At 64.5% G+C, this 27,751-nt stretch overlaps 3 protein-coding genes across 8 annotated transcripts; 2 read left to right on the plus strand and 1 right to left on the minus strand.

Annotated features, from left to right (window-relative positions):
* Position 1: 1 nt before the first annotated feature.
* NOC2L (NOC2 like nucleolar associated transcriptional repressor) lies at positions 2 to 12,337 on the minus strand. 3 transcript variants are annotated; one of them, XM_079943055.1, is made up of 19 exons: positions 12,287 to 12,337; positions 11,991 to 12,143; positions 10,630 to 10,804; positions 10,425 to 10,541; positions 9,711 to 9,828; positions 9,534 to 9,624; positions 7,742 to 7,820; positions 7,521 to 7,631; positions 7,044 to 7,157; positions 6,149 to 6,337; positions 5,835 to 5,974; positions 4,900 to 5,011; positions 4,000 to 4,113; positions 3,647 to 3,748; positions 2,339 to 2,482; positions 2,120 to 2,233; positions 1,173 to 1,326; positions 918 to 974; positions 2 to 621 (listed from the first exon to the last, which is right to left on the minus strand). In XM_079943055.1, exons 1-19 carry the CDS (start codon positions 12,310 to 12,312, stop codon positions 509 to 511), a joined length of 2,223 nt encoding a protein of 740 aa, XP_079799181.1. In that variant the 5' UTR covers positions 12,313 to 12,337; the 3' UTR covers positions 2 to 508. The 3 variants fall into 3 exon arrangements, with proteins under 3 accessions (XP_079799181.1, XP_079799180.1, XP_079799182.1); XM_079943054.1 differs by having other exon boundaries at positions 9,711 to 9,831; XM_079943056.1 differs by lacking the exon at positions 918 to 974 and having other exon boundaries at positions 9,711 to 9,831.
* A 1,478-nt stretch (positions 12,338 to 13,815) lies between these two features.
* Positions 13,816 to 19,690, plus strand: KLHL17 (kelch like family member 17). 4 transcript variants are annotated; one of them, XM_079943073.1, is made up of 12 exons: positions 13,816 to 14,022; positions 14,879 to 15,138; positions 15,226 to 15,347; positions 15,508 to 15,729; positions 16,138 to 16,323; positions 16,411 to 16,717; positions 16,991 to 17,135; positions 17,220 to 17,387; positions 17,799 to 17,887; positions 17,970 to 18,043; positions 18,243 to 18,424; positions 18,763 to 19,690. In XM_079943073.1, the coding sequence occupies exons 1-12, from the start codon at positions 13,913 to 13,915 to the stop codon at positions 18,989 to 18,991; spliced, it is 2,094 nt and encodes a 697-aa protein (XP_079799199.1). In that variant the 5' UTR covers positions 13,816 to 13,912; the 3' UTR covers positions 18,992 to 19,690. The 4 variants fall into 4 exon arrangements, with proteins under 4 accessions (XP_079799199.1, XP_079799201.1, XP_079799200.1 ...); XM_079943075.1 differs by having other exon boundaries at positions 16,504 to 16,717; XM_079943074.1 differs by having other exon boundaries at positions 16,207 to 16,323.
* A 676-nt stretch (positions 19,691 to 20,366) lies between these two features.
* PLEKHN1 (pleckstrin homology domain containing N1) lies at positions 20,367 to 27,651 on the plus strand. The gene is made up of 15 exons (XM_079932075.1): positions 20,367 to 20,557; positions 20,657 to 20,756; positions 23,278 to 23,424; positions 23,511 to 23,591; positions 23,714 to 23,786; positions 24,085 to 24,413; positions 24,524 to 24,604; positions 25,373 to 25,448; positions 25,567 to 25,715; positions 25,840 to 25,977; positions 26,174 to 26,314; positions 26,478 to 26,609; positions 26,793 to 27,002; positions 27,264 to 27,312; positions 27,395 to 27,651. The coding sequence occupies exons 1-15, from the start codon at positions 20,475 to 20,477 to the stop codon at positions 27,508 to 27,510; spliced, it is 1,905 nt and encodes a 634-aa protein (XP_079788201.1). The 5' UTR covers positions 20,367 to 20,474; the 3' UTR covers positions 27,511 to 27,651.
* The last annotated feature ends 100 nt before the right edge of the window (positions 27,652 to 27,751 follow it).

Consider the following 27,751-nt stretch of genomic DNA (forward strand, 5'->3'; position numbering starts at 1 on the left):
TTTAAGAGGGAAAGAATGAGTTTCCAAAGACTCTCTGCGGGTGCCTGCAGGGCCTGGTGCAGACCGCGTGGGGACTGAACCCAGGCACGGGGCGGGGGTGCTGCACGCTGGGTGGCTGCGGACAAAGCAGAGATGGAGAAGGCGCAGGCGCACCCCAGGCCCTGCAGCGTTGGCCGTGCGCACGGCATGACCGCGTGCCAACGCCGGCAGAGCCCCACTCCAGGTCGGCACCTTCGCGGGGTAGGTGCGTCTCACCCGCCACCATAAGCTGCGGCAGGAGGCCAGCCCCACGGTGGTTTATGGCCGCCACTCCAAGACTTGGAACAGCACTTGGTCCTTTCTGGTCTCTTATGTTGTAAAAATAAAGCCCTATCCACCATCTACGCCCTGCGTGGGCGCAGACCCCAGGGCCTCGGCTCGCCGCAGCCGGGAAGCAGCACACCTGGCTGCCTAGTGAGGTTGGGAACGCCATGCAGCAGCCCCCCACAAGGCTCCAGGCGGGCAGCCCTCAGTCGTCCTCGTCCTCGGAGAGCTCTAGATCCTGCAGCTCATCCTCCGGCCCCTGGGCCAGCCGCCACGGCTCCTGGGGGTCCGGCCCCGCCTCTGTGTCTGGGTTTCCATCTGCAGGGAGAGCGCACAGCTACATAAATTCTGCTTTATCAGGAAGAAGCCAGCCTGGGAGGTTACTCATCACTAATTAATCACAGCACTAATTAATTTATCGCTGCTGCTGTTGCTGGGGGCCAGAGCCAGCGGGGATGGAGCAGCTGGCCCAGTGTGTGGGGGAGGGGGGGAGGGCGTGGGCCCAGCTTAGAGCCGATGGCCCTGCCCACCCACCGGATCCCCCATGACAGTCTCGGTCCCCAGACAGATGGGCTCAAAAACCACGGCACCCCACGCTCTCAGGAACCACTTACCCTCTGAGCCGCTGACTTCCTCCACCCTCTGCCAAGCTCTTGGGGACCCAGGCGTCCCTGGGGACCAAGCACAAGAGCCCATGGGGGTGGACCCACCGGCAAACGCACAGAGGGGCAGCTAAGGCAGGACGGGGGCCGGGGCACAGCCCTGGACCCCACTTTCCCTTAGGTCTCCTCTGTTCAAGTGGGAGAGGACCCAGAACTGCCCTGAAAGGTGGTGGTGGGAGGGGGTGACACAAGGCCTGGGGGCCCCACCTCTCTCTGGGAAGTCGGGGGCGGCGTCGGCGTCCTCGGCGTCGACGTCCTCAGCGACGTCCAGATCAAAGAGGTCCTTGAATTCTGCTCTGTCCTCACTCTTCCTGTCCGCCACCTTGCGGCGCTTTACCTCTGGGAAGTTCAAATCTTCCAGCTGGAAGGACAGGGACCCAGAGCTGCAGGTGAGGGTGGGCTCTCAGGGCTGCCTGCCCACTGGCCACAGCCCAAACCACAGCCCAAGCCCAAGCCCGACTCACATTCCAGACCCAGTCCTGCACCCTCCTACCCCGTGAGGCCCTCCTCTAGCCTCCAGCCCCCACCCCCATGCAAGGACCCCGCTTGGCCACTTTTGGGACACTTGGTCGGCATCACTGGGTAGGCTCCCTGGACAGCCGCCCTACCAGGCCAGTGAGGAGGCCGCTAAGTGACATCAAAGCTGCAGGCTCCAACCATGCTCCTTCCCTAATTTTCAGCCATCACTCCCGGAACAGATGGCCTGCCCATGCTGACACCAGGACAGGGATGCAGACAGTCAGGCCGCTTGGCACGAAGCTGTCCCCTCAGGTCACAGCGTCACGTACCCACCGATCAGGCCCAGACCCAAAGACAGAGCTAGAGCTCTTCCTGTACCTCCCTGCCGGCCCTTCTGGTGTCCACAGGCTGGCCTAGGTGACAAGGTCAGCCCAGCACTCACTCCTCCAAAAGCCGCAGCCCGTCAGGCCTGAGGGGTAGCAGCCTCTGCCCCAGCACAGCCCTGGGGCCTCTCCACCTGAGGGTCATGGGAGAAGCCCCCAGACTCTCCCCGGTTCTGCCCGCCATCCGCCTCATCAGAGCATCGGCAGCGCCAGCACACGGTGCAGCTAGGGTGGCTGGGGGCAGCACCCACCGACCGCTGCTGACATCCTCCCAGCCGTGCCCACATCCCCAACAACCCACCACCACCATACCCGCTCTTTGCCACTGATCTCCAGCTGGATCTCACGGTCCCTCAGCTTCCGCCACTGGCTGTAGTACTTCGTGAGCGGGGTCCCCTCCTCCCGGGTTCGCTTCTCCCAGGCATCCTGTGCAGGGAGATCCAGGGTCATGTCCCACCCCGGGCAAAGCCCCAGACCTCAGCCACACACTGACCAGTGGCCCCCGGGCCCCGGCACCAGCCCCCAGCTGACCACTGCACGCTGGTCGGACACGCCGAAGGAGACCCTCTGGCGGAGCCTGCGGATGTGTTCTGCGTTCTCCTGCACCTTCTCGAGCAGCTGGCGCACCTGACGGCAGTAGTTGGCCACCTTGCACTCCCGGAGGAAGGATTTCAGCTGCAGAAGAAGGGGGGCTCAGCCTAGCCCCAGGCACAAGGCTACTCTGCACCCTGCAAGCGGTGACCACAGGCAGGCGGGGGCGGGTCATGGGTTCGTGTGTCTCAGAGCCCTGGGGGACACACCTGAGGTTGGGGGGAGCCCCAGTGCAAGTGTGTGGGGGGGCGGGGGGGGCTGGGTGACTCTATGGCCCAGCCCTTAGGGACCTGTGGGGGTCGAAGGGCTGACGGGAGGATGACCACCAACCCCGTGGGCCAGGCAGAGGGGTGGGCAGGGGCAGGATGGATCCACCCTCCAGGCCACGTCCCGCCTGCTGCCTGTCTAAGTAAAGTCGTGCTGGCACACGGCACACTCATTCGTTCCTGCATTTCTGTGAATTTTTTTGCACTTCTGCGGGCAAGTTGAGCGGATTGAGAAACCCCGTGATTGCAAAACCTAAAATATCTACCATCTGACTTTTTACCAAAAACGTTTGTTGACCCTCTTCTAGACCACGATCCCCAAGACTCAGAGAGAGGACGACGCACACACACCTATGTCTGAGCAACCCTGCCCCACTCACTACCAGGGCCAGACGGGCACAGGCCTCCCTGAAATGAGAAACCTAGGCTGAAAGTAAACGGATCTCCAAGGGGCTTCTGAGAGGAAAGACCCCCCCCATCCCACCCCGAATGTCACCTGAAGAAAAGCTGAGGTGGGCGGCCAGGGCTTCCTGTGACCCCCTAACGTCTCCTACCTCCTCACCCGGCCCAGGAGCACCTGGGAAAGCATGCAGTGAGACCAGCCCGACCCAGAGCCGGGGGCCGGTGCAGCCTGCTGAGCCCCAACACCCCCAGGAGCCCTCACGGCTGGTCCAGGCCCTGGGCTGTAGCACGCTAGAGCGGGGCTGACAGGTCCTGGGGTCCTCCTGACGCACCCGGGCCAGCGCCCTCCTCAGGCTCCCAGGCATGTACCCCAACACCACGGCCCCGGGGACCCAGCTGCCAGGTGATGCCAGCACAGAGACCCCAAGCTGACCAGGCCCTGCCACTGGCCCTGTGCGGCTGTGACAGGGCTGCCCTGCTCTGGCCCCACGCGAGGGGCGCCAGCCCGTCAGGAGGCGGTCTGGTCTGCTGAGGGGTTGGGCCCACGGAGGGACTCGGGCGGGGGGCAGCGGGCACACACCTGCAAGACAGCGGGCAGCGCCAACTCGGGGAATGCAATGCTGTGGGCCTGACCGTGCAGGTACTCCAGGCTGAGGTCGTACAGCTGCTCCACCAGGCCATCCTGAGGCAGCGAGGGAGCGGACAGCGTCAGGGCAGAGGGGAGCTCAGACCTCGGAGCCACACTCGGGCTCAGGCTCATCAGGCTACCCAGCCCCGGGAGGCCCACAAGGTTCAAGCCTGGAGGGTAGCGGGCCTTCTCCCATCCACACTCGTCTACCTCCAGTCACCCCGCACGCTGACCTCGGTGCCCCGTGACATCCTGCCGTGACCCCGCCCAGGGCGTTCCCGGACCCCTTTGGAGGCTGGGCTCACCCGGTACGCCTTCTCCTGCAGGTTGACCTTGGACAGCTTCAGGATCACAGCAAAGTTGATGGGCCTGGAGCTCATGCGCCCCGGCCTCCTGTTGAAGTCGACCTGCTGGAAAATCTGCCCCAAGGACCCGTCAGCCTAGCCTGCCCACCCCAGTACCCTGGGTCTCTGGACACCCATCTTGAGACCAAGGACAAGTGGCCAGACACAGTGCCAGCCCCACGGCCTCACAGACACCAGCCCCTCCCCGCACAGCTCCAGATCTCTGGTCCCCAAGGGAGTCCCTCTGCCCTAGAGCAGGGCCCTGGTCAATGGGGCAGGACCAGGCCACACCCTTACACACTGCTGCTGTCCCCCTCCTGAAACTGGGCCAGAAAAACATGAGAACCAGTGTCTGGAGACAAAGAAGGGTCCCTCCTGCACAGGGTCACCATCACTGCAATTTCCTCACCCACGATCGCATCCCCACAGCCTGGTCCCGGCCCTAGCGGACCTCTAGCCTTTGGACTGAAGCCTCTCCCTACCTAAGCTACGTGCACACGTATACACACGGATACACACGCACAGAGGCAGCAAAGGGAACACAGCTTTGGAATCAGACGGGGCTTTCAGCCCAGCTCCGCCGCTCCCTCTAATCTTGGGGAAACACCCAGATCGACCCAAGTCTGTGCCTTAAAATCAGCGCCCTCGGGCCAGCCCAGCAGAGCAGCTGTACCCACCTGCGGTGCCACTCTCGCCTATCGGGCAGGCACCGCACACAGTTAACACCCTCGCAACCCGTGTGCTATGGGCAAAGAGCCAGCACTCAGGAGAGCTGCACCGAGTTGAGGAGTCGTCGGGCCACATGCGGCAGGAGGCGTCCTCCCTCCCGCACCCTCCGCCCCCCCTCGAGCACCTGCTCACCTCAAGGATGAAGGGCAGCACCGGGATGAAGGTGCCTGTGCTCTCCGAGAGCAGTGTCAGGGTGCGCACGCAGTGCATGCGCAGCGGGTAGAAGCGGGCCGTGGGGACCAGCCTGGGGATGTGGGAAGGCGGGAGTGAGCAGAGACCCCAGACTCAGACACCCCCAAACCAGCCTCACCTGCCTGGCCCCGCTGCCTCTGAACTCTCCCCACCCACTGGGCTCCAACCTCAGGAGGGGCTCCTCCCCGGCAGGGTCAGCAGCCACACCAGCCTCAGACAGATAAAAGCAGGACAGAAGGCCCCCACCGAAGTCGCAGTTCTAAGGACCTGCCTCCTTGCTCAGTTACCGGGGCGGGCACCCCACCCCACCTGGCTAGCAACTCAATTTCATTTTAACACGTGAGACAGCAAAACTGTTCTTTCTTCTCCCTTCAGGAGAACAAGGATGCCCTCTGCTGGCCACATGTGGCTCCGCCCGTGTCTGCCGCCACAGACCAGCACGATATTCATAGGCAAACCAACCCCAGCCGTGCCTCGTCACTCCAAACCTGCTCTGTCCAAGACGTCCAGGCAGATAACCCCAAATGCCTTCAAACTGCACACAGTCCCCTCTACCCCGCGTCCCCAGAATGCACGTGTGTGCGGCATCCTGGACTAAGGTACCAGGTCACAGGCAACCAAGAGGCCCAGCTGACAACGATTCTGGGATACCGGGGACAAGGCCACGGACAGCCTCAGCCCAGACCTTCCTCAGGTGCTGCCAAGTCACAGACACCACACCTGGAGGCCCCAGCTGCCAGGGGCACTGGCCAGACCCTCTGTGAACAACCCTGACCCTACCCTGACCTCCAGGACAGCCTCCTGTAACCTTCTCCCTGTGTAGCCCTGGCCCCACCTCCTTCGGCCCTCGGGGCAACCCCCCAGCCGCGACTCACTTGATGCAACCGATGACAACCTGGGACAGGGGGTAGATCAACGGCTGCAGAGCTTCACTGGGGCAGATGGTGCTGAGGGCGCGGCCCCACAGGTGGAGGCAGTGGACGAACTGCCAGCTGTACACGGACTGGCGCGTCTCCTGGGCAGAGCGCAGTCCCCCCGGTCAGCCCCGCCCAGGTGAAGGGGTCCCCTGCACCTATGCCACAGCCCCCGCCAGCAAGGGCCCTGGCGCCTGCCGCCAAGTGGCTGAGCTGCCTCTCGCAGGAGGCCAGGCCCCCACCCCCGCAGTGGGTCGGGCCCCGCCCCCACCCACCTTCTTGCGCGTGGTCATGGCATTGCGCAGGTGGATGGCGAGCTGGCGGATGTAGAGGAATGCGTGCTGATAGGCGACGCCCGCATCCAGGGCCAGCAGCTCTGTCAGAGTCCGCTGCATGAAGCTGACGAGGGGCAGGGTGCTGGGGGAGGTGAACCTGCAGTTCCTCACGTACGTGATGTACATTTGCTGCCGGAAACACCTTAGTCAGAGCCACCTCTGAGCTCCCAGGGCCGCATGCCCCCACCACCCAGCTCCAAGCCCCCTGCAGACACCCGGGCCTTTCCCTCAGAGCTCGCCTCAGCAGGAACCACGGCCCAGCCACGTGTGCCGCAGACCCCCCCCCCCCCCCCGCCGCACGGCCCTGCTTCTTGAGGCCCCACTGCTGCTCAGCCCACCGGCCCCAGGCAGAGTCTGCAGTGCCGAGGGGAAGGGTCTTACGGGGAGGCCTAGACACCCAGGAAGGAGGGAGCTGCAGCATGAATAACCGTGCGGAAGGGCAAGGGCCGTGGACGGACCAGAAGGGAAGGAGGCAGAGAAGCCCCAGCTGCCCGCCAGGCTGATGCAGGGCGCTTCTAGAGGGTTCTGTGCAGGGCAGGCCACCCCAGGCTTAGAGCCAGGCAGCAGGGTCCCCGTCCTTCTCCACGTCTGATGTCCTCGTCCACTGAGGGGAGAGCTGTGCAGGCCACTCCACGTGGAGCCCCAGGGGGACCAACGGCTCCTGTCCCCACGCCATCCCGTCCCCCACTTCTCTTGGAGAAAGCCATGACGAGGACCTGGGTCTGCCCAGGGTCACAGCACCCGCGAGGAACACCGACCACAAAGGCAGCCTGCCCAGCCCTCAGATCAAGACTTTCAACCCGGACCCTAACGGAAGAGCCGGGGGCACCGCTACCTTGAGGACGGGGCTCAGGAAGACGTCCTTCTTGTGCCGGCAGACCTTGACGAGCACCAGGAAGGCCAGCACACGCAGCGTCTCCTCACCCGTGCCCCACAGGACCACCATCCTCTGTGGAGGCGAGTTGTCACCGCCTGCCCCGGGCCCCCCACCCCCCACCCCGAGCCCGGCCAGAGACAGTCCTTCCCACAGCACCCCCCCCGGGGAACTCCCCGAGTTAGGGCTCAATCGGGGAGGAGCGAAACCAAAGCACGTCACCCCTCCTGAAGGCCGTATGGTGAAAACTGACCTCTGCTGTCCAGCGCATGTATGCACGTGGGTGCCAGAAAGCTGCCCCCCGCCCCCCAGGGGAGCCCGTCCTCGCGTGACTGGGCTGTGCTGCCTCGAGTGTGCCCCAAAAACAGAACCCCATGGGGTGGCACAGATGCCCCCTGCACTCCAGCCGGCAGCTGGGCTGCCCTGAGGCCAACACACCTTGAGCAGCATGCGGCACTGCTTGGGGAAGGTCAGGTAGTAGGGCACGGAGCTGCTGACGTGCTGGAGGACGGCCGCCGCTACTGTCGTCTCTGCCACACAGGCCACCAGCTGGGGAAGCAGGAGAGGTCAGCGAGGCCCGGGATACGAGGAAGGATTGGACCGGTGGATGCGGCCAGGCCCCCATGTGACCCGGCAGGCCCCGCCCCCCAGGACTGCACCTGTGTGACGGAGCTCAGGTAAGCCTTGATGTCTAGCCGGAGCTTCCCCCACAGCGGGCTGCTGGATGGCTGCCGCACCCTGCAGGGAGACCGCGCCCTCCAGCTCAGACACGAGGCCACAAGGAGGGCACCAGGAGGCCACCAGGAGGCAGGGGTGTGCCCCAAGCCACGTCCCATCCAGGACACACACAGTGTCCAGGACGCAAGGGCACATGGCCCTGTGGTGAGACACCCCGCCCCCCATCTTTCCCATGAGTTCAGGGACCTTTCCAGCTGGATAGACGCGAGAGACACACCAGGACTCTCTCAAGGATGGCGCACAGCTACACCTAAGGAGGGGTACCACCAAGCCCCAAGCCCCCCACAGGCCACCCCACCCGGCCAGAGGGCTGACCATCCTTCCTGTCTGAGCCCAGGGCCAGCCACTTCCCCCAGAGCCCCCAGACAGACCCCTGGCCTCCAGCTCCCCACGCCTCTCAGGCACCCACACTCCGCAGTCCCAGGTCTGACCCAGGCATCGCCAACCAGCACAACAAGCTGTCTTCCTTCGGGCCACGTACAGTTTTGTCGTTGTTGTTAGCCTTGCGGCTTACGGGATCTCAGTTCCCCGACCAGGGACTGAATCCGGGCCACGGCAGTGAAAGCACCGAATCCTAACCACTGGACCACCGGGGAACTCCCCGGGCCACATACGCTTTACAGAGACCAAGTCATTTACACCTTAATTTCAGCAGCAGTGACTGGTGCCTAGGAGGTTTCTCAAAGGCATCGCCTCTCAACACTTGCAGAATTCAGCACGTTGAGTGTCTGTTAACTCTGCTAACGTGTGCAAAAGAACCAAGGACAGGGGCCCCTGTTAGCCTCCCCATGGGCTGAGGCCGGCTGCTGGGCACCTGGAGCCACGACCCAGGCCGCGCTGCCGCTTCCTCCCAAGCCCGCTGTCCTCCATGGTGACCGCTCTCCCCACTGCAGCGGCCCCCACGGAAGCGCGCACCCAGCCAACGCCAGCACCACTGAGCGCTGCCTCTTTGCTGCCCACTCACTCACTGCCTGTGGCCCTCCACTCTCGCCAGCAGCCAGCTGCCCTGCCCCCTCAGGCAGCCACCCCTACGCGGCCGCATCAGTCCAGCCCCGACCATGCCCCCAGGCCCAGGTACTCCCAGCCCCGAGTCCCGGCCTCTTCCTCCTCCCCCGCCAGGTGGTCCCGGCGGACCTCTCCCTGGAGCTTCCTTCTCCCTCTGAGCAGTGTCGGGGTGAGTGTGACCCTCCAAGCCTTTCCTGCCTCCGGGTCACGTGGCCGCAAGCTCCTGGGAGCCCCAGTGGAGCCCGCAAGCTGCCAAATGCGGGCTGCTGCTCCGCCCCCTCTGGAAACCTTCCAGGGCCTTCGCTCAACTGACCTCTCACACGGAAGTCAAGGTCCTCGAGCCAGCATGGATGGGGTCCCTGCCTAGACACACACACTCGCACCAGCCAAAGAGCAAGGAGAGCGGACAAGACTTGACTTGTCCAAAGAGAAAAGAGAGAATCCTGACCAGGAAAGCCAGGGGAGCAAAGCCCAGCACACACTCTGTGGCCCTTGAGGAATTCTGGGCAGGAAGGAGGAAGGACAGGGCTACCCCCATAGGGCCCTGAGTGTCCAGCCTCTCCCAAGAGCCCCACAAAGAGCCTGGCTCTGTCCTCCACATCCCTCTGTGCCAGCTAGGCCTAGAATGGGCCCCTAGGTCCCAGAGCCCCTGCCTTCCCCAGTGCAGGGCCCGACCATGCCGCCCCATGCCATTCTCCTCCCTCTTACCTGCTACTGTCCTTCGGGGCTTTTCTAAAGAGCAGCTCCTGGAGACAGCCAAAGAGATCTCTGATGCAGAAAGTGACCAGAGCGTTGAACACTGCAACGAGGGAACCAGAGATGCCACTCTCAGGACAGAAAATGGAACACAGAGACTGTATCCCTGGTCCCCTCACCCCAGCTCACCAGCACTGTCCGTGACCTGGAACTTGCTGGTCTCAGTGCCTTCCTGTTCTCCTTGGGCGGTGGCCACGGCTGCTCGAAACGCCTGCACAACTTCGTGGAATAGCTTTGGAGTGAGGTGCTGCTAAAAGGGCAGAAGGACCCAGAATGTTGGAGGAGCACTCAGCTAGCTGGGGCTCCAGGAATCTGCTCTATGAGAGGAAGGCATCCTCGGCCACATCCTCAGACCAAGAGCAGAGGTGGGAGCAGCGTTACGGAGCCATGTGCAAGGAACAGAAAGAGTCCAGCATCCTCCTGGAAGGGCCATGAGGGAGGGGCGGAGGAGCCTGAATCTAAACAATGGCTAGCTCCAAGTGGTATCTGGAGTCCTCCCTTTCCGGCCTTTCTTTTCCCCGCAGAAACCACTGCAAGGCCCTCAGAAGGGCCCTGGCTCCACCAGCGAGCAAAGGCACAGAGACTATGTCCTGCCCACAGTGAACTTCAGAGAGCCCTGGAGAAAAAAAGAGGAAAGGAGAAGGCAGAGGCCCTAGTCTCTGAATGAAGGAGAGAATGCAGTCCTGAGCCCTCCTAGCATGCAGGGAAAACTGCGAGATTCTCTCTCGTGCTGAACGGGATCAGAGGGGGCTCCTCCCACCTGCACTGCCCCAGGTACGTGAAAGAAAGCAGGGGGACGGGAGCTGGGGCGGGGTCAGCGGCCCACCCCAGGCCACTTCTCACCTTCGCCGCCTGCGTCCATCTCTCAACCGTGGCGAGCGTCACAGAGGCAGAGCCCCTCCTCCTCCCCATAGGCCCTCTGGGGGCCCCGTCCTCCTCATCTTCCTCCTCGCTCGCCTCCTGCACCAGACACAGAGGGCCCCACTGGACCAGATGCAGAGGCCACAAACACGCCCCCGCCCCCACCCAGCTGTGCACAGGCTCTCACCTCCAGCGCGTCGGGCAGGGAGTGGAGCTGCTCCTCCTCGCCCTCAGAGCTGTCCGAATCACTAAAGTTCAGCAGGCTCTGGTCATTCTCCTGCAGGAACTCGTAGAACTCAGGGTCTTTGTCCTTCAGTCGAGAGAGCTGGTCCTTGTGCTCAGACGCACGGCCCTTACGCCGGCTGAGAAGGTGGGGTCATCAAGTCTGACCGGCTGGCACAGCCAAGGCCAAGGGGGGAGGGGGGATCAGCCTTCCTGTCCTCCTCAGAGAACCTATGAGGCTTCGTCTGCTCCCTCCACAGCAGCTGCTAACAACCAAGGCAGGGAGCTTTCCAGAGAGCAAGTTTTCAGCAGATCTCTCTCTCCCCCAAACTCCGGACTCACACGTCCGGCAGCCTCTGCACACGTGTTTCAAACCCAAGGCGTGTTTCAAAACAACGCTGAACTTGCAGCTTCCCCCGAACTTACTCTGCCCACACGCTGCTCTACCTCAGCTGTCGCTAACTCCCCCTTTCCAGGTACTCACGTGAAAGGTAAACCCTCTCTGTCTCTCACACCCAGCGCGCACTCTGCCACGAGATCTCATCATCAATACTTCCAAAAGTCTCACGACTCCTCTCAAACCAGCATCATCTCTCAATTCACTTGTCCACTCCAGCCCCTTACAACCTGCTCTCAGCACAGCAACCGGAGGGACCCATCCTGTTACATGTCACGCGACGTTACTTCACTACTCAAAACCCTAAGATAATTTCTAACTGTACTAAGACGCCATATAAACGGTCTACGAGATCCAGCCCCATCACCGTCTCTCCAGCTTCACCTCCTACTACTCTCCTCGCATTCCTGCCACAGCCATGCTGAACTCTGCGTAAGGCTCACTCCCAACTCAAGACCTTTGCTGTTCCTAATGCCTAAAACACCCAGACATTCTTCCCCTACTGCTGCAATTTACTCCCTCAGGTTTCATAAAACGGCCTTATCCACTCCACCTAACGCTGCCGCAGAAGCTCCCACCTATGCTCCCTATTCCTCCAGCTCCTTCTGCTTTTCCTTCCTGTCTGCAGCACTTATTTCTTCCACCGCCCTACACGCTGTAGTTTATCCAAGGCCGAGTAAGCTCTCCTGGACCAAAAATGAATACTATTCTCCAGCGTTTCCCAACACCGGGATGACTTGGCACAGAGCAGTCACTCCGTAAATACCGGACGGAAGAATAAACAAATCGAAAGGTCTGGGGGAGAGATCAGAGGTCCCTAGGCCTCAGTCCTGAGGCCCCAGGAGTGGTCAGCACCCTTCCGGTGGGGCGGGCCAGGACGGTTAAGTGGGTTCTGCTTACACACGGCCCGTAGAAGACGCTCCACTCACCTGGGCAAGGGACTCCCACCTGGCCCGTCCGGGCTCCGGGTCGCTCCGCGCGCCGCCCGCGTCTCCGCCTCTGGGGCTCCTTCGGGCTCCGAGTCGGACTCGGAATCAAAGCCCGAGGCCAGGAACTCGTCCACCGTCAGCTCCGCCAGGCGCCTGCGGGCCATGCCGTTGGAGTCATGACTCCCCGCCAGCCCGATGTGCCCCAGCCCGGCCGCCCCAGGAACACAGAGAGGTGCAAGAGAAGCCTCTCTGGATGCAAGCGACCGCCGGGAGGCCTGATCGGAGCCTCAACTCACCGCTTGCGGGTCCACGCCGCCGCCATAACTGCAGGCCCGTAGCGTGCGCCCCACTTCCGGCCCCAGCAGGCCTTGCGCCAGGCGCACTTCCTGCAGGCAACCCCGCCCCTGGCTCCGCCCCGCCGCGCCCCGCCAGGTGGCTTTAAGGTTCTCCAACCTTGGCTGCGGCGGCATCCAGGCGGGAGGGCGCGTTCGGATCTCTTTTTGGGCGGGAGGCGCTCGGCCTCCCAGGGTGGCACGCGGGATGAAAGCTCCCTGCGCAGGCCTGGTTCAGTCACGGCTCCCGCTCGTTTCCGCTGAGGGACAGACTGCGGAGCTCCAGCACCCGGCAGGACTGCGTAGGGCGGAATCCCGCCATTCCGCTCACAAATCTGTGACGTTTACCAAAAAAGGCACTAGTAACGACACCGACCTGGGGGAGGGCCGGGCCGGGTCACCGTCGCCCAGCCCAGCCCACAGCACACCCCCCCCGCCCCCTCCATGGGTTCCGTGAACACGTGCCTGTGAGGATGTCAATGCATTGACCACGGAAAAAATGCATGGGGGGAAACATGTGTCAGAGAGGACTTCTATACAAAGAGCTCTTAGAAATCAATAATAAAAAGCCAACAATCTTTAGTAGAAAAAACAGACGAAAATAGAAATGGTGATGCTATAGATGAGCTGTTTGGGAATTGATAAATGACACTCTGATGAGGATCAGAACGATGAGAGCCGTTTCCACTTCACTGGACAGCCCCATAGCACCTGCGCTGGGGGAGCCAGAGGGGTGAGACAGCGGACAGACCCGAGCACCGTTACTGAAACCAGGTTGGCCAAGTCTCCCTGAAAGAGGATGGCTGATATTTCAGTCCAGCGAGTCCTCTACTGGGAATTCAGCTACGAACACATCTGCCTAAGTACCCAGGCCGGCCCCGGCGGGGACAGCCACTTTTGCTCTGCCCTATCTGTGGAACAGCCTGCAGGTGCAAAGGCCCGGAGGCTGGAAGGTTGCCTTGGGGAAGGAAGGAGGTGGGGAAGCCAACCTATGCCCTCCCCTCCCCCCACTCGTCCTAATGGCGGAGGTCCGCGGGCCTGGACAGCCAGATCCCGAGACAGGGGACCCCACAGCGCCCAGGGCGTGCACCCCACCCCCTCTCCCGCTCTGCAGCCAGCGTCCAGATCAAGGCCAGACGGCAAAGTGGCCTGCGTGGGGTTGGAGAGAGGAGGGCAGACGCGGCCCCCGGCTGGCTCAGGTCCCAGGGGCATCACGTGGGGCCATTCGGCCCCCCAGGAGATGCGGGGCCCCGAAAGGGGAGAGGGGTGCTTCTTGAACGAGTTGAGGCGGGCGGAAGGTCCAGGAGGTTTCTTGGGGATAGGCGGCGGGCGGGGCCCGGGGGGCTTCCTGGAAGAGGAGGCGGGCGGAGCGCCGAAACATTGGGAGGATTCGCGCGCTACGCGGCGCCCCCGAAACCTCGGGGGAGCGCAGGAGGCGGAGCGGGCGGCGCCGAGAAACAGCGGCTGCGGGCAAGCGGCGGGAGCGAGGAACGCAGAGCCTGCCGCCACCGCCGAGCAGCCCTCCAGCCGTTCGGCGTCCGCTTGTCCGAGCGTCCTCCGCGGATCGGCGGCGGGCCGGCGGCCGAACCCATGCAGCCGCGCAGCGAGCGCCCGGCCGGCAGGACGCAAAGTCCAGAGCACGGCAGCCCGGGGCCCGCGCCCGAGGCGCCGCCGCCGCCGCCGCCGCCGCAGCCGGCAGCGTGAGTGGGCCGGGGGCCTGGGGACCGTGACTGGCCAGGGCCGAGGAGGAGGGGGGAAGGAGGGAGGGAGGGAGGGAGGGGCGCGCCGACCCTGGCAGGCTGCCGGGAGGGGGCGACCTCGTGCCCCGCAGGCTCGGCCCTACCGCGGAGGGTCCAGGTCCCCTGCGTTACCCGCGCATACATTCGGCGCGGGGCAGGGCGTCCCGAGGAGTCTGCTCCCGGAGGCTCTGTCCCCTCCCACCGCCCTTGAATGCCGGCTGCGCCGTTCAAAGACTCGGGCGGCCAGTCTGAATGATGGGGGGTTGGCGGTCAAGAGAGGTCACACTTGCTGATCGGTGTAGGGGTCTGCTTCAGAGCCACCGGTCAGTACGGACCGGTTTCACCTCGTGCACTTCCCTCATGCCCTGCCCGTGCCGAGAACACCGGACTCTGATGGGGGCACGGGAAGGGTTGCCAGCGATGGACAGAGAGCCTAGTCGCGAGGAGGGTCTAGAGAGCCGGGTTCTTCACGGAGGCCCCCGGGCGGAGGGAAGTGTGGTGCTTGATTGGAGCAGGGGTCGCGGCAGAGGAAGATGTACAGGTTCAATGACGGACCGGGGTCTGCCGTGGGATCCGACCTCACTCTGGTAGCAGGTTGGAGCAGAGTCTAGTTGGGCTCCCTGGATGCGAGGGAGCAGAGTGCGGTAGCGCCTGGAGAGCAGGGGAGGTCCCGAGGGGAGTGGGTCCTTGATGGAAACCTGATTCGGGCTGCTGGGGGCGGGTGGCCTCCTGGGTGCCCAGGCCCTGCCCAGGGTCTCAGGGGTGGGTGAGCAGCTCCCTGCAGAGCACACCGTGACCAGGCACTGCCCACCTACAGCCCCGAGGCAGAGCGTGCCCGGCCCCGGCAGGCCCGGCCCACGGGCCCCATGGAGGGTGCAGTGCAGCTGCTGAGCCGCGAGGGCCACACCGTATCCCACAACTCCAAGCGGCACTACCACGATGCCTTCGTGGCCATGAGCCGCATGCGGCAGCGCGGCCTCCTGTGTGACATCGTCTTGCACGTGGCTGCTAAGGAGATCCGGGCACACAAGGTGGTGCTGGCCTCCTGCAGCCCCTACTTCCACGCCATGTTCACAAGCAAGTACTGCCCCATCGGGTCCGGGCACTTGGGGGACTCTGCAGCTCTTCCAAGGTGGGGACCAGCCTGACCTGCTGTCCCCACAGATGAGATGAGTGAGAGCCGTCAGACGCATGTGACGCTGCACGATATCGACCCTCAGGCCTTGGACCAGCTGGTGCAGTTTGCGTACACGGCCGAGATCGTGGTGGGGGAAGGCAACGTGCAGGTGAGGTTGCCTCACCTCTCATGTCCTGTACCGCTATCGTGCTTGTGCCTCTGCTCTCCCCACGCCCCCAGCATCCCCTGTACTGCTGCCACCCCTTCAGTCCTCACGTCCATTTCTCTGTCCCTGCTCCCCTGGCCCTCTCTCCCACCTTGCCCCATAGACTCTGCTCCCGGCCGCCAGCCTTCTGCAGCTGAATGGGGTCCGTGATGCCTGCTGCAAGTTCCTGCTGAGTCAGCTCGACCCCTCCAACTGTCTGGGCATCCGGGGCTTCGCCGACACACACTCGTGCAGTGACCTGCTCAAGGCGGCACACAGGTACGTGCTGCAGCACTTCGTGGACGTGGCCAAGACTGAGGAGTTCATGCTGTTGCCGCTGAAGCAGGTAACGTGGCAGCTGGAGCACAGCCTGGACCTTGACTCGGACCCCAACCCTGACCCAATTGCCAGACTCCAGTACCAGCCTTGGCCCCCCGGCCCCCATCATCTGGGCCCATAAGACCTGGTCTTTTGCCCCTTAGTCTTTATCTCCAGTCTCTGACTGACGTTCCAACCCCGCCACCCATCCCCTGGGAACCCCCCACCCCCATTTTCTAACCCCACACAAGCTATCACCATTGATACCTGACACTCTCCTCTTCTGATTACACACCTGCCCACAGTCTCCCGTGCCTGGTTCCGTACTCCCAGGACTGCTCTGGAGCTAGGCCCCTGGGAACTGGGTCTGTGACTCCTGACCCTGCTTGGGTCTTCCTCATAGGAACACTGGGCCCCCTTGGACTCTCCCTCCCAGGCACCTTCAGGGCTCCATGGGTCCCCAAGCCCCTCCCCAGATCTCAGGTCTGAGGGTCCCCACCCCCAGGTGCTGGAACTGGTTTCTAGCGACAGCCTGAACGTGCCTTCAGAGGAGGACGTCTACCGTGCCGTCCTGAGTTGGGTCAAGCACGACGTGGATACCCGGAGGCAGCACGTTCCTCGGGTGAGGCCAGGCGCTGGGGGGCCTGCGGTGCGTGGGAGGGGATGCAGTGACTGAGGATCAGGCGTGCCTGGGCCCTTCTGTGTCCAGAGATCCCACAGGGGTGATGCAGGCATGTGTCTTGAGGAGGGTCCAGGACACATGAGCAGGCCCGACCATAGCAGGCGTGCTACCACACCCCAGCTGATGAAGTGTGTACGCCTGCCCCTGCTGAGCCGGGACTTCCTGCTGGGCCACGTGGACGCCGAGAGCCTGGTGCGGCACCACCCAGACTGCAAGGACCTACTCATTGAGGCCCTCAAGTTCCACCTGCTGCCCGAGCAGAGGGGCGTCCTGGGCAGCAGCCGCACCCGGCCCCGGCGCTGTGAGGGCGCTGGCCCTGTGCTCTTCGCTGTGGGTACGCCCACCCGTCCCGTCCGGTCCCCCATCCCTGCCCTACGCCCTGTGTCCCTACCCACAAGCCCAGCACAAGCCCCCCCACCCCGTGCCGAGGCCACCCTGCGCTCACCCCACACCTGCTCTTGCATCCACCGCGGTGTGACCTGCTCACCAGTCACTGGCCCCACTTGCCCTCGGAGCCTCCAGGCCCTCAGCCTCGGGCTGTGCTAGAGCCCCCTAGCCCGCTGTGCCCCTGGCCCCTCGTCCTGCCCCATCACCTCCCCCTGCCTAGGTGGCGGGAGCCTGTTCGCCATCCACGGCGACTGTGAAGCGTACGACACACGCGCTGACCGCTGGCATGTGGTGGCCTCGATGTCCGCGCGCCGGGCCCGGGTGGGCGTGGCGGCAGTCGGGAACCGGCTGTATGCCGTGGGCGGGTAAGAGCGGGGGCTGGGCTCGGGTCAGGGGCTTGGCATGTGCCCACTGGGCCAACCCTGACCGGCAGCAAACCCCTCCCCTAGTTACGATGGGACTTCAGACCTGGCCACCGTAGAGTCCTACGACCCTGTGACCAACACCTGGCAGCCTGAGGTGTCCATGGGCACAAGGCGCAGCTGCCTGGGTGTGGCTGCCCTGCACGGGCTCCTGTATGCAGCCGGTGGCTACGATGGGGCCTCTTGCCTCAACAGGTAGTGGCTGGGGTCAGGGCCGGGTGGCCTTTCAGGGTTGGCTTAGCAGGTGTGGCTGCACCAGGACCGCAGAGGTCCTGCCTGAGGGGAACCAAGGGGGACCCTGCCTGAGTCAGGTCACCAGGGTCCCCTGTGACCTGGCTAGCCCAGTGGCCCCTTCTTTCCTCTCTGGCATCCTTCCCACCAGGCCAGGGGCTGGGCCCAGGTGGACACTCGCCCAGCATTATCCAGGTAGCCTGTGGCCTGTGTCCACCCAGCAGGCCCTGCTTCCTGCTCCAGTGGGACTCTGGGGTCAGCCTCCGTGACTGCCTAGCACAGAATTTTAGTCATTCCTCGGGGGAGGGCAGGTCGTGGGGCCGGGACTGCCTTTCTGCCACTGCTCAAGGTCAGCAGCCGTCCTGGTGTCTACAGTGCCGAGCGCTACGACCCCCTGACGGGAACATGGACGTCGATCGCCGCCATGAGCACCCGGAGGCGATACGTGCGCGTGGCCATGCTCGGTGGGTGACTGCTTTGCATAGCTCCCACCCCAGGGACCCCCGCACACAGCAGGTGCACCATGGGTGTGTTGACTCTCTGCAGATGGGAACCTGTATGCCGTGGGCGGTTATGACAGCTCGTCACACCTGGCCACCGTGGAGAAGTATGAGCCCCAGGTGCGAAACACCCCAACCACACATTCCCCTCCCCAGAGCTACTTCGGGCCATCACTCTCTGGCCACCCCCATCCCCCGGAGGGTCATCCCTTTACGTCCACCCTGTCCCACAGACATCCCACCCTGGACTAGAGTCCTGCACGTGGAGACGGAGGGAGGCTGGTAGTGGGTCTGCCCCCAGCCCGTCCCTCCACCGCAGGTGAGCTCCTGGACGCCCGTGGCCTCCATGCTGAGCCGGCGCAGCTCCGCGGGTGTGGCGGTGCTGGAGGGGGCCCTCTACGTGGCTGGTGGCAATGACGGCACCAGCTGCCTCAACTCTGTGGAGAGATACAGCCCCAAGGCGGGTGCCTGGGAGAGTGTGGCGCCCATGAACATCCGAAGGTGTGCTGGCCCCCACACCTGTCACCACCACAGCGGTCTGCACCCCCGACCCCGACAGATGTGTCCCAGGCTCTCACCCCTGCGCGGCGTGTGCCCCCACCTCCTTCCCAGGTCTCTCCCTCCAGGGCCCCGCCCCCACTGCTCCAAGGCTCCGCCCCCATCATGCCAAGGCCCCGCCTCACCGGCTCATTTCCCCCTCCCATCCGTCCCGCCCCCATGATACCTCCCAAGGCCCCGCCCCCTGAGGCTCCTCAGGTGTCTACCGCCCCAGACCCGGCCCTGCGCCCTCCTCACCCCCAGCCTCGCCCCTTACCTCTCCCTGTCCGCCCTGCCGGCAGGAGCACACACGACCTGGTGTCCATGGATGGCTGGTTGTACGCCGTAGGGGGCAACGATGGCAGTTCCAGCCTCAACTCCATTGAGAAGTACAACCCGAGGACCAACAAGTGGGTGGCCGCGTCCTGCATGTTCACGCGGCGCAGCAGCGTGGGCGTGGCAGTGCTCGAGCTGCTCAACTTCCCGCCGCCCTCTTCGCCCACGCTGTCCGTGTCGTCCACCAGCCTCTGACCCGTGGTGCGGCTGCGCAGAGACCCGCCCGCGGCCTCCCACGTGCCTTAAGCCCCCTGGGCCCAGCGCCTGCCTCCCCTGCGCGTGGGGCGGGGCTCGGCCCCCACCAGGAACGTCCGGGGCCGTCTGTCCAGTCTCCGCGCGTCTAGGCCGCGGCTTTCTGTGTTCCTTCCTCGGTGTTTGTTTGTGTGTGCCGTTTATTTATTCACTCGTTTATTTATTGACTGGTGGTGAGCAGGCTGCAGCTGCCAGTCTCTCCGTTTACTTTTAAAGTGTCCTGTCTCTGGGACCAAGCTGCCCTCCTGGGTGTCCTCCCACCGTGCTAGGGGCACTGGGGAGCGACAGGGTGGACACTGGCGTTGCCCGTGGGTAAGGGGCCAACTTGGACTCTCTAGACCTGGAGGGACCGAGGGGTGATGCAGAGCACTTATGGGGGGGGACTTTCTGAGCAGGTGCAGACCCCCAGCCTGAGCTGTGCACACCTCCTGGCCTCGCCCAGCCAGGCACACTCCCGGCGGGGGCGGGCACGAATCGGGCTTCCTTCCCGTGGCTGTGGTGTCATTTCTGGATCCTGCACTGAGCTGGGCACACGTGCACCGCAGGCCGCATACAGCAATATGAGCCCCTTGAACAATAAACACATTTCCTGGGCTCTGCGGGCCTGTGGCTGAGTGTCCATCTCTGTCTTCCAGGGTCCCGCCTGGGGTGACCAGGAGGGCCTGGGGTGGCTATGCGGCTGGGCCGAGATGCTGTGTTGGCACCTGGGGGCTTGGAGGCCGCACCATCACATCCAGGGGCAGGGCTGTGGTGGCCGGTGCGTTAACTCCTGGCTATGCGTGGCATTCCCCCTCACCATGGCTGTCCCAGGCGCACCTGGGAGGGTCATGACCTCCCTCCTGGATTCTGGTTAAGCCTTGGGGACCCTGACCTTGATCTGGGGTGAGGATTGGACTGAGGCAAGAGAGGAGGCTGCGGGAGGGTCCTGGCTTCCCCTGACCCAGTTGCAAATTCCTGCTTCAACAGCTGAGAGTCAGCACACAGCCCCCTGCAGTCACTGGTGACTCAGCAACAGGCATTTCGGTGGAAACAGGATGTGTGCTCACACGGTGGGGAGGTCTGGAAGGGGACGCCTGGGCTCACGGAGCTCCAGCTCTAGGCACCCCCAGTCTGATGCAATCACAGTCTGGCCTGTGGGCCCCCTCCTGTACAGACTGGGGACTCTTCACTGGGCGGTGAGAGGAGGGGAGCCTTCCCTGCCCCCCGCTGGCTGGCGTGTGTGGAGGACCCCGGGCAGGGAACTGAAAGGCTCAGCTCAGCCTCAGGTGGGGGCCAGGTCCCTCCCAGAAAGGCTCCGCCTCCCCGGCCCTTGGGTACAGGGCAGGCTGCCCCAGAGCCCCGCCCCAGGAGGTGGGGCAGGAGGCTCGGGACGGAGGGACCCAGACCTGTCGACCTGCTCTACTCGGGCCGGCTGCCACCGCTGCCCATGGGGAACAGCCACTGTGTCCCTCAGGCCCCTAGGAGGCTCCGAGCCTCCTTTTCCAGAAAGCCCTCGCTGAAGGGAAATAGGTGAGGCGGGGCAGGGTACAGCCGCGGCCACTCGGTCACAGGATCTCCCTCAATCTGCCTCGGGGGCCAGGCTGTGAGCACCCCTTCCCTTGTTCCCAGAGAGGACGGCGCCCGGAAGCTGGTCGGCCTGTTTGGCACCGAGGCCAGTCCGGATGGGGACACCACTGCCGACAAGATCTTCCGCTTCATCCCTGGAACGGTGAGCAGCCGGCCAGTGAGCCCTGGCTCGAGGGGGCGTGGCAGTGGTGGTCTGCGTGTGACCGGGCGTGTGTGTCCTGCCTGTGCTGGGCCCGGAGTCTTCCGCGTCGGACCAGGGGAGTCAAGTCCACGGCACAGGGAGGAAGTAGGTGCAGCCCTGCCCTGGGAAGCTCATCGGCCGAAAGTCTGAGCAGAGTGAAACTGAGGCCCGGCCCTGAGTCAGTGGGGCGGTGGGGCGGGGCCTCCACGCCTCGCCACGTGCCAGCCCTGCCTGGGGGCCCTGGTGTCCGCCCCCCGCCCCGGGCCCGGGCCCAGGCCAGCGTGTCTGGGCACGTTGGAGCTGGACGAGCACGCGTGTCTTGGCCGCTGCCGTGTGGGCACGGGGGTCAGGCTGGTGACAGGGCCATGAACCGCCACGCCCCCCTGTCACTCCGAGAGTTAGGGGCTTCGGGTGCACAGTGAGCCGGCCTCCCCCCTACCCTCGGCCCCGGTTTCTCCAAGGGGTGTCCCTTCAGTGTCCACCGCTGCCTCATCCCACAGCAGCCCCTGCGCCCCGCCCCCAGGCCCTGCCACAGGGACATGGCTCCCAAGCGCACGGCAGGCCACCCCGAGCTGAACGCCACCGCCAAGCCCCTGCCCAGCTGGCCGAGGGGGAGAGACACCCGCCCTTTAACCCAGCATGGCAAGGGGCGGGGCAAGGCTCTGCTGTGTGCAGAGGCCCTGGGGTGTGAGGGAAGTGACCCCCCAGGTCCTTGCCCCAGACACAGCTGCCCTGCGCCCCTCGGTCCTCACAACAGCTGGTGTGGGCTCCCAAGCCAGCTTCCCAAGTGTCCCAGTCGGGCTGTCCCCTCTCCTCCTCCCTGGGGTGTCCTGGGCTCCCTGTGGCCAAGTGCTGGCTTCAGAGACCAGGCTGCCTCAGAGAAGTGGACAGAGCACTTCCGACAAGTCCCAGGCGGCATCCCTCTGTGTGGCCGCATCTCACACCACAGCTCCCTCTGTCCAGGCCCCGCCTGGGCCGGGACATGGCAGCTGGAGAGGGGACCCGGCTTGCTGAACCTCTGGGAGTGGGGCCGGGGGAGGAGCCAGCGCTCCGCGAGCCCTGCCCGGGTGTGGGTTCTACACCCACACGAGAGCCTGCCCAGCCACGGCCCCAGGGCTGAGCCCAGGCCACAGGGCCAGCTGCGTGGCCCTTCCTGCGCCGTGGCCTGTTTTGCATGGGTCCCGTCCGGCATCATTCCCCGCACTGGGTGTGGGTGCAGGAGGCCCCACCCAAAGGCAGGGACGCCAGCAAGCTGTGAGTCTGTCTGTTCACATTCCTGGGCTTGCCCAAGGGGTGCCTCAGCTTGGTCAGGGCGCAGCAGCCCCTGCCAGCTCCCCAGCACGCCCTGATCCCAGACCTCAGCCCCTCCAGCCCCAGTTCGGCGCCCGTCCCAATCTGACTCCATTCTGACAGTCAAGCCCCTGTTTATAGAGGAGTCTCTGTGTGCCAGGGTCAGCTGTTGGTGGGCGCTCACCCTCCCTGTCTTCAGCAGACAGACATGGAGCCCCCAGCACACTCCAGGCCCGTCCTAGGCCCTGGCCCAGCAACGGGCCCCATTCTCGTACCGTTCTCACCCCATGACCGAGCCAGGTGATAAAACAAAGAAGTAAAAGACAGAGTAAGCCAGACATGGCCAGCGCTGAGCAGAAACGTACAGGAGGACCAATGCGCGGGGGTCAGTGAGGCTAAAATGTTGGAAGGGCACCCGGACAGGGGCTCACAGAGAAGGGGGTCTGAGCCAGGCTCTGGATGGGGTGAGAAGGGGCTGGGCTGAGTGGTCCGAGCTGAGTGGTCCAGGCAGAGGGGGCAGCAAGGCCGAGCTCCTGAGACAGGCACGTGCCTGATGTGAGCGGAGAGGACCCCTTGGTCATTGTCAGGACCTTGGCCTCCGCTGAGAGGGAGATTGGGCGCGGGTGGCAGTGTGCTGGTGGCTTGAAATGGGCTGTAACGGGAGTACTTACACCAGGGAAATTGGCAAATACTACAAATCAGCCCCCCTCTTTCTTGGTAGAACCAAGTTCTAAAATGTTAGTAGCCAACCCTGAGGTGTGGGAGGGATTCGAGTATCGTCTCACCTGGACACCTGAAAACCCTTCTGACCAACAAGTCTTGGGAGGTTGAATAACCAAAATGAGGGAACACGGTTAGGAAATAACGAAGCTAAGGTTGTATCTGCGTTGAACTGAAACCTCGACGACTCCAAGACTAGCGCACAGAGTTCTGTGACCAGCATGGAGGCTGTGTGTGTGTGTGTGTGTGTGTGTGTGTGTGTGTGTGTGTGTGTGTGTGTGTCTGTGTGTGTGTGTGTGTCTGTGTGTGTGTGCTGCGTTGTTTGCATGTGAAGAGGCTGTGAGTGTGGACAGGGTTCTGTACACACGTGTGATGCTGCGTGCGCCTTCTTAACCTGTGTATTGTGAGACTGGGGGCCAGGGCTGCTGGCCGCTGGTCAGGCCCCCTCGCCTGAGCTCTGCCCCCACCCCAGAGCATCCCGAGCCTGGAGAGCCAGCAAGCAAGCCTGGAGCAGCCTTTCCTGAGCGTGTTCAAGGCAGGGCAGCGGAGGGCGCCCGTGAGGAGCCTGGGCACGGTTGTGCACTACACCAAGGTCCAGCTGCGTTTCCAGCACAGCCAGGTGGGGGCCGGGCCGGGAGGGGCATGCTTGAGGGCCACCCCGGGGCCTGCCCCCAGCCCTCAGACCCTGGCCCCACTCTCCCCCAGGACATCAGCGACTGCTACCTGGAGCTCTTCCCCTCCCACCTCTACTTCCAGGCCCATGGTTCCGAAGGACTCACTTTCCAGGTGAGGGGACATGGGCAGCGGAGGAGCTGGGGGAGAGGGAGGGAGCAGCCCCTTGGGGGGCACGCGGCCCAGTCCTGCTGGGCCCAGTCCCCCAGCCCTTCCCTCCCGCTGTGCTCTGGCAGGGGCTGTTACCACTGATGGAGCTGAGTGTCTGCCCGCTCGAGGGATCCAGAGAGCATGCCTTCCAGATCACAGGTGCGCAGGGGCACGGGGGTGCTGCCTGTGCTGACCTGGCCCCCAGGAGGGCGAGAGCACTAAGGCTGCTCAGTGAACCAGGCCGTCGACCGGCCCCAGGACCCGGGCGGGGCTCGGAGCACGTTGAGGGGTCCTGGCCTTTCCTCCGATGGGCACACATGCGTCTGCCGGGCTGGGGCGGAGGGCAGTGGGTCGGGGGCCTCCAGAGCTGTGCGTGTGGTCATCAGTGGCTCCCCCCAACCCTTGAGGAGCCTTTCTTGTGGCCGCTGGCCTAGCCTACTCTGCCCCTCTCCCGCAGGCCCGCTGCCCGCCCCCCTTCTCGTGCTCTGCCCCAGCCAGGCCGAGCTGGACCGCTGGCTCTACCACCTGGAGAAGCAGATAGCCCTCGTGGGAGGGGTGCCGCGCCGCCACCCAGCACCGCCGCAGGTCAGTGCTGGGAACCCCACGCCCCTTTCCATCCCCACTCTCCTCCTGCCCTTGAACCCCCTCTCCCAGGGCCCCCCTGAGAACGAGCTCCCCTGGACTCTGCAGCGCAGGCTGACCCCGCTGCGGACGGCATCAGGGCTCCAGGTGGTGGGCACCGCCATCTGCGCCTCGAGGGTCAAGCTGCAGCATCTGCCCTCACAGGTGGGTGGGGGGCGCAGAGGTGGAGGAGGCGGGGGAGGGGTGCAGGCGGCAGGTGGGGGCCCTGGGTGTGTGCCGGTGGAGCCCCTACTCTGCTCTGTGGCCCCTCACAGGAGCAGTGGGACCGGCTCCTGGTCCTGTACCCGACCTCCCTGGCCATATTCTCCGAGGAAGCAGATGGGCTTTGCTTTAAGGTGGGTCCCTCCCCACTGTGGACCCGCCCCAGGGACGCACCCTCTGCGTGGGGGTGGGAGGGGGCAGCAGCTCAGGAGGAACCTGTATTTCGGGGCCTGTTGGGACAGATAGCACTGGCCCCACCCACCCAGCCCGCTGCCCTGGTCAGTCTGGTCTTAGCCTGACGTGGGCAAGGAAGGTGGGCGCCCTGCCTCAGCATCCCGTGTCATCCTAGAGGGTCCTCAGGCACCAGCAGACCCATCACCTGGGGTGGGTGGTGTGGGGGCCCCTAGTGCCCCTAAAAGGGGCCTATACCTCTGAGCAGGCATCTTCCTGGTGCCTGAGGCCTATGCGTGTGCGTGTGCACGTGTGGGCCCGGGCGTGGGTGTGAAGGGCCTTCGGGGCCAGAGCGAGTGTCATGTGCATCAGGGTACTACATTCTACTCTGGGGGTGATCATGGCTTTCAGTCACTGAGAAACACACAGAGGGCTTCCTCGTAATCCCTTCCCACCCACCCCCATCTTAGCGGGTAGCCCAGGGGACCAGTCCCCGACCAGTCCTGTGTCGGCCACTGGCTGGCGAAGGCCCCACCTGGAGACCGGGGGTGAAGGCACCCCCCAAGGACAGACGGGGAGTGCCTGGCCTCCCACGGGGTGTCGGCCTTGGACCTGCCTTGCCCTCTGCCCGGCGTCCGAGTGCCCACCCAGCTCGGGAGGACAAGACGGGGCAGTGGGCACAAGGGTTGCTCCCCCTAACTAAGGCCTCGTCCCCCCTGGATGCCCCGCAGGGGGAGCTCCCGCTCAGCGCCATCCACATCAACCTGAACGAGACGGAGAAACAGATCCGCTCTTTCCTGATCGAAGGTGGGCAGAGGCCAGGCCTGGGAGAGAGGGTGTGAGCCTAGCGCGCACCCAGCTCTGCACCGGGGCTTTGCAGGGGGCACCCTGCCCGCCAGGCCCCCTCACGGCATCTGTGTGCCAGGCCGTCTCATCAACACCATCCGTGTGGTGTGCGCCAGCTACGAGGATTATGGCCACTGGCTGCTCTGCCTGCAGTCGGCCTGCCGCGGGGACAGGACCTCCCCACTGCCCGGCCCCGAGAGCTTCCCGGGGCTGCGGGTGCCCCCACAGGTGAGGAGTCAGCAGGGGAGGTGCCGCTGGGCAGCGGTGAAACAGGAGGGTGGGCCTGGGCCCGGGGCGGTGGGGGGAGGGGCCCTGCCATCCGGCTCACCCTTACCCACCGCCGGCTGCCCAGGCTGTGGGCAGTGGCCGAGGCTCACTCTCCTCTGACGGACGGACCAGCTGGGACTCGGGGTGCCCAGCACATGCCTCCAACCATACCAGCCACTCCACGCCTGAGTCCACTGGAGGCTGCCCTGCCCGGCCCGCACCAGTGAGTATCTGGGGGGAAACGGGCAGAGGAAGGGGGCGGGGGACACTGCGGCGAGTTTGTGTTGGGGACACCACTGCAAGTAGGGCCCTAGTTCTTCAGGGGAGGGGACTCAGACCGGAGGGGCTCTGTGTAGTCTCAGAGGGGTATGTGGGAGAGGGCCCCGGGGAACATTCTGGAAGGCCCTTGGTCCCCACAGGAGCAAGCCAGCCCTGGCTGCACCAGCGTCGGTGGGCACAAGGCAAAGCTGAGACGGGCCGGCAGCAACCGATCACCCAGGAGCAAGGCCCAGGGCGAGGGGCCCGGCCCAGCCACCCCACTGCACCTGGACCTGACCAAGGTGGGCCCAGCACGCTGACCCCGGCTCCAGGCATGGCTCTCCCTCCCGCCCTCCATCTCCCCGGCCTCCTCGGCCCTGGAGCCACCCAGAGGCTTCTTGCACAGAGAAGGGAGGGCTTGGACACTTCCAGCTCCAGCGGTTCTGTCCTGTTTCTTGCCTGTAGTTGAGGCTGGAGGATGGCCCTGAGGCCCCAGACCATTCTCTGGAGACACCGCACTCCCCGCTCTACGCTGACCCCTACACACCACCTGCCACTTCCCGCCGCAGGGTCACCGACATCCAGGACCTGGACAAGGTCAGTCCCCTGCTGGGTGACAGAAAGAGCTGGACGTGGCCACAGCCTGAGGTTGAGAGGGCGCCTGAAACCTGAGATCTGCTCAGGCTGCCACGGGAAGCTAAGGGGGTTTCTGGGGCAGGGGCCCCTCAGCTGCACGGAGGTCCCAGCCCAGGGCCTCAGTCACCAACGCTCTCCTGACAGTTCCTCAGTGCGATGCAGAGCTCACTCGGACCTGAGCCCTCGAGCCCATTCCCCTTTGGCCCCGTGTCCGTGCCTGTCTCTGACCCCAGCTCTGGATTCTCCGGCCCCCACTTGCTCTCCGAGAAGGGAGTCCCGCAGGCCCGAGCCTCTCAGCGGCATCGCGGGTCCATCAAGGGCCGGGGGTCCCGGCCCCCAGGCTCCCCTCAGTTTGTGAGTAGCAGCCCCCACCCCGGGCAAGGGGTTCTGCAGCCGGGGGTGGAGAGGAGACCGCATGGGGCCTCCTGGGACCCTGAGGGAGCAGGAGAGACAGAAACGGGGGAAGGGAGGATGGGCGGAGACCAAGGACGGGAGCAGCGGCAGTAAGGGGGTGGGGGCAAGAGGAAAGGTGGGGGTGGGGTCCGGCAGGTCCCTGAGCTGGCCGCCAAGCCGGTCCGAGGGCCCATCCCTCAGACTTGTCGTTGGGGTCCCCAGGTCTCTCCTGCGAGGGAAGTTGCGCCCGAGCCCCCGCCACCTACCCCAGGTGAGTGAGGGCCCTGCCTCTTCCTGGGAAAGCTCTGGGTGTTGCTTCCTGAAAGCACATGCACCTCTGCCCTCCCCACCAGACGGCCGCCCCCCAAGGAGCTCCAACAGTGCCCGGGACAAAGCTCTGTCACCTTCCCACCAGCGGTGGCCTCGAGGAGCAGCTGAGGCTGAAGGCGGGCTCGTGCAGTGGATCTGATGGCCACCAGGAGGCTGCTTCTCGGGACCACCTGCCTGCATCGACCCTGCAGGAGGGGCTGAAGCAGGACCTGGGGCTTTTTAGTGGGGCCACAGGCACCCAGTATCGAGTCAGGGTCTGACCCCAGCAGGTGGAGGGGGCCTCCAGAACCCTGAGTTACCCTGGGCTCTTGAGGGGTCAGGAGGGCCTCATCCTCAGGACACCTTGGCCAAGGTGACTGGACGCCCAGAGGGGCCAAACC

The sequence above is a fragment of the Stenella coeruleoalba genome (assembly GCF_951394435.1).
Source record: "Stenella coeruleoalba genome assembly, chromosome: 1".
NCBI classification, from domain to species: Eukaryota; Metazoa; Chordata; class Mammalia; order Artiodactyla; family Delphinidae; genus Stenella; species Stenella coeruleoalba.

Coding starts and splice junctions, on each gene's coding strand:
- NOC2L (XM_079943054.1), bottom strand. CDS start 12,312: ATGGCGGCGGCGTGGACCCGCAAGCG. Junction 4,114..4,899: donor TGCTGCCCTTCATCCTTGAG/GTGAGCAGGTGC, acceptor TCCTTGGGGCAG/ATTTTCCAGCAGGTCGACTT. Junction 975..1,172: donor CCCCGACTTCCCAGAGAGAG/GTGGGGCCCCCA, acceptor CTTGGTCCCCAG/GGACGCCTGGGTCCCCAAGA.
- KLHL17 (XM_079943073.1), top strand. CDS start 13,913: ATGCAGCCGCGCAGCGAGCGCCCGGCCGGCAGGACGCAAAGTCCAGAG. Junction 15,139..15,225: donor CTTCCACGCCATGTTCACAA/GCAAGTACTGCC, acceptor CTGTCCCCACAG/ATGAGATGAGTGAGAGCCGT. Junction 15,348..15,507: donor TGGGGGAAGGCAACGTGCAG/GTGAGGTTGCCT, acceptor CTTGCCCCATAG/ACTCTGCTCCCGGCCGCCAG.
- PLEKHN1 (XM_079932075.1), top strand. CDS start 20,475: ATGGGGAACAGCCACTGTGTCCCTCAGGCCCCTAGGAGGCTCCGAGCC. Junction 20,558..20,656: donor CCCTCGCTGAAGGGAAATAG/GTGAGGCGGGGC, acceptor CCTTGTTCCCAG/AGAGGACGGCGCCCGGAAGC. Junction 23,787..24,084: donor GCATGCCTTCCAGATCACAG/GTGCGCAGGGGC, acceptor CCTCTCCCGCAG/GCCCGCTGCCCGCCCCCCTT.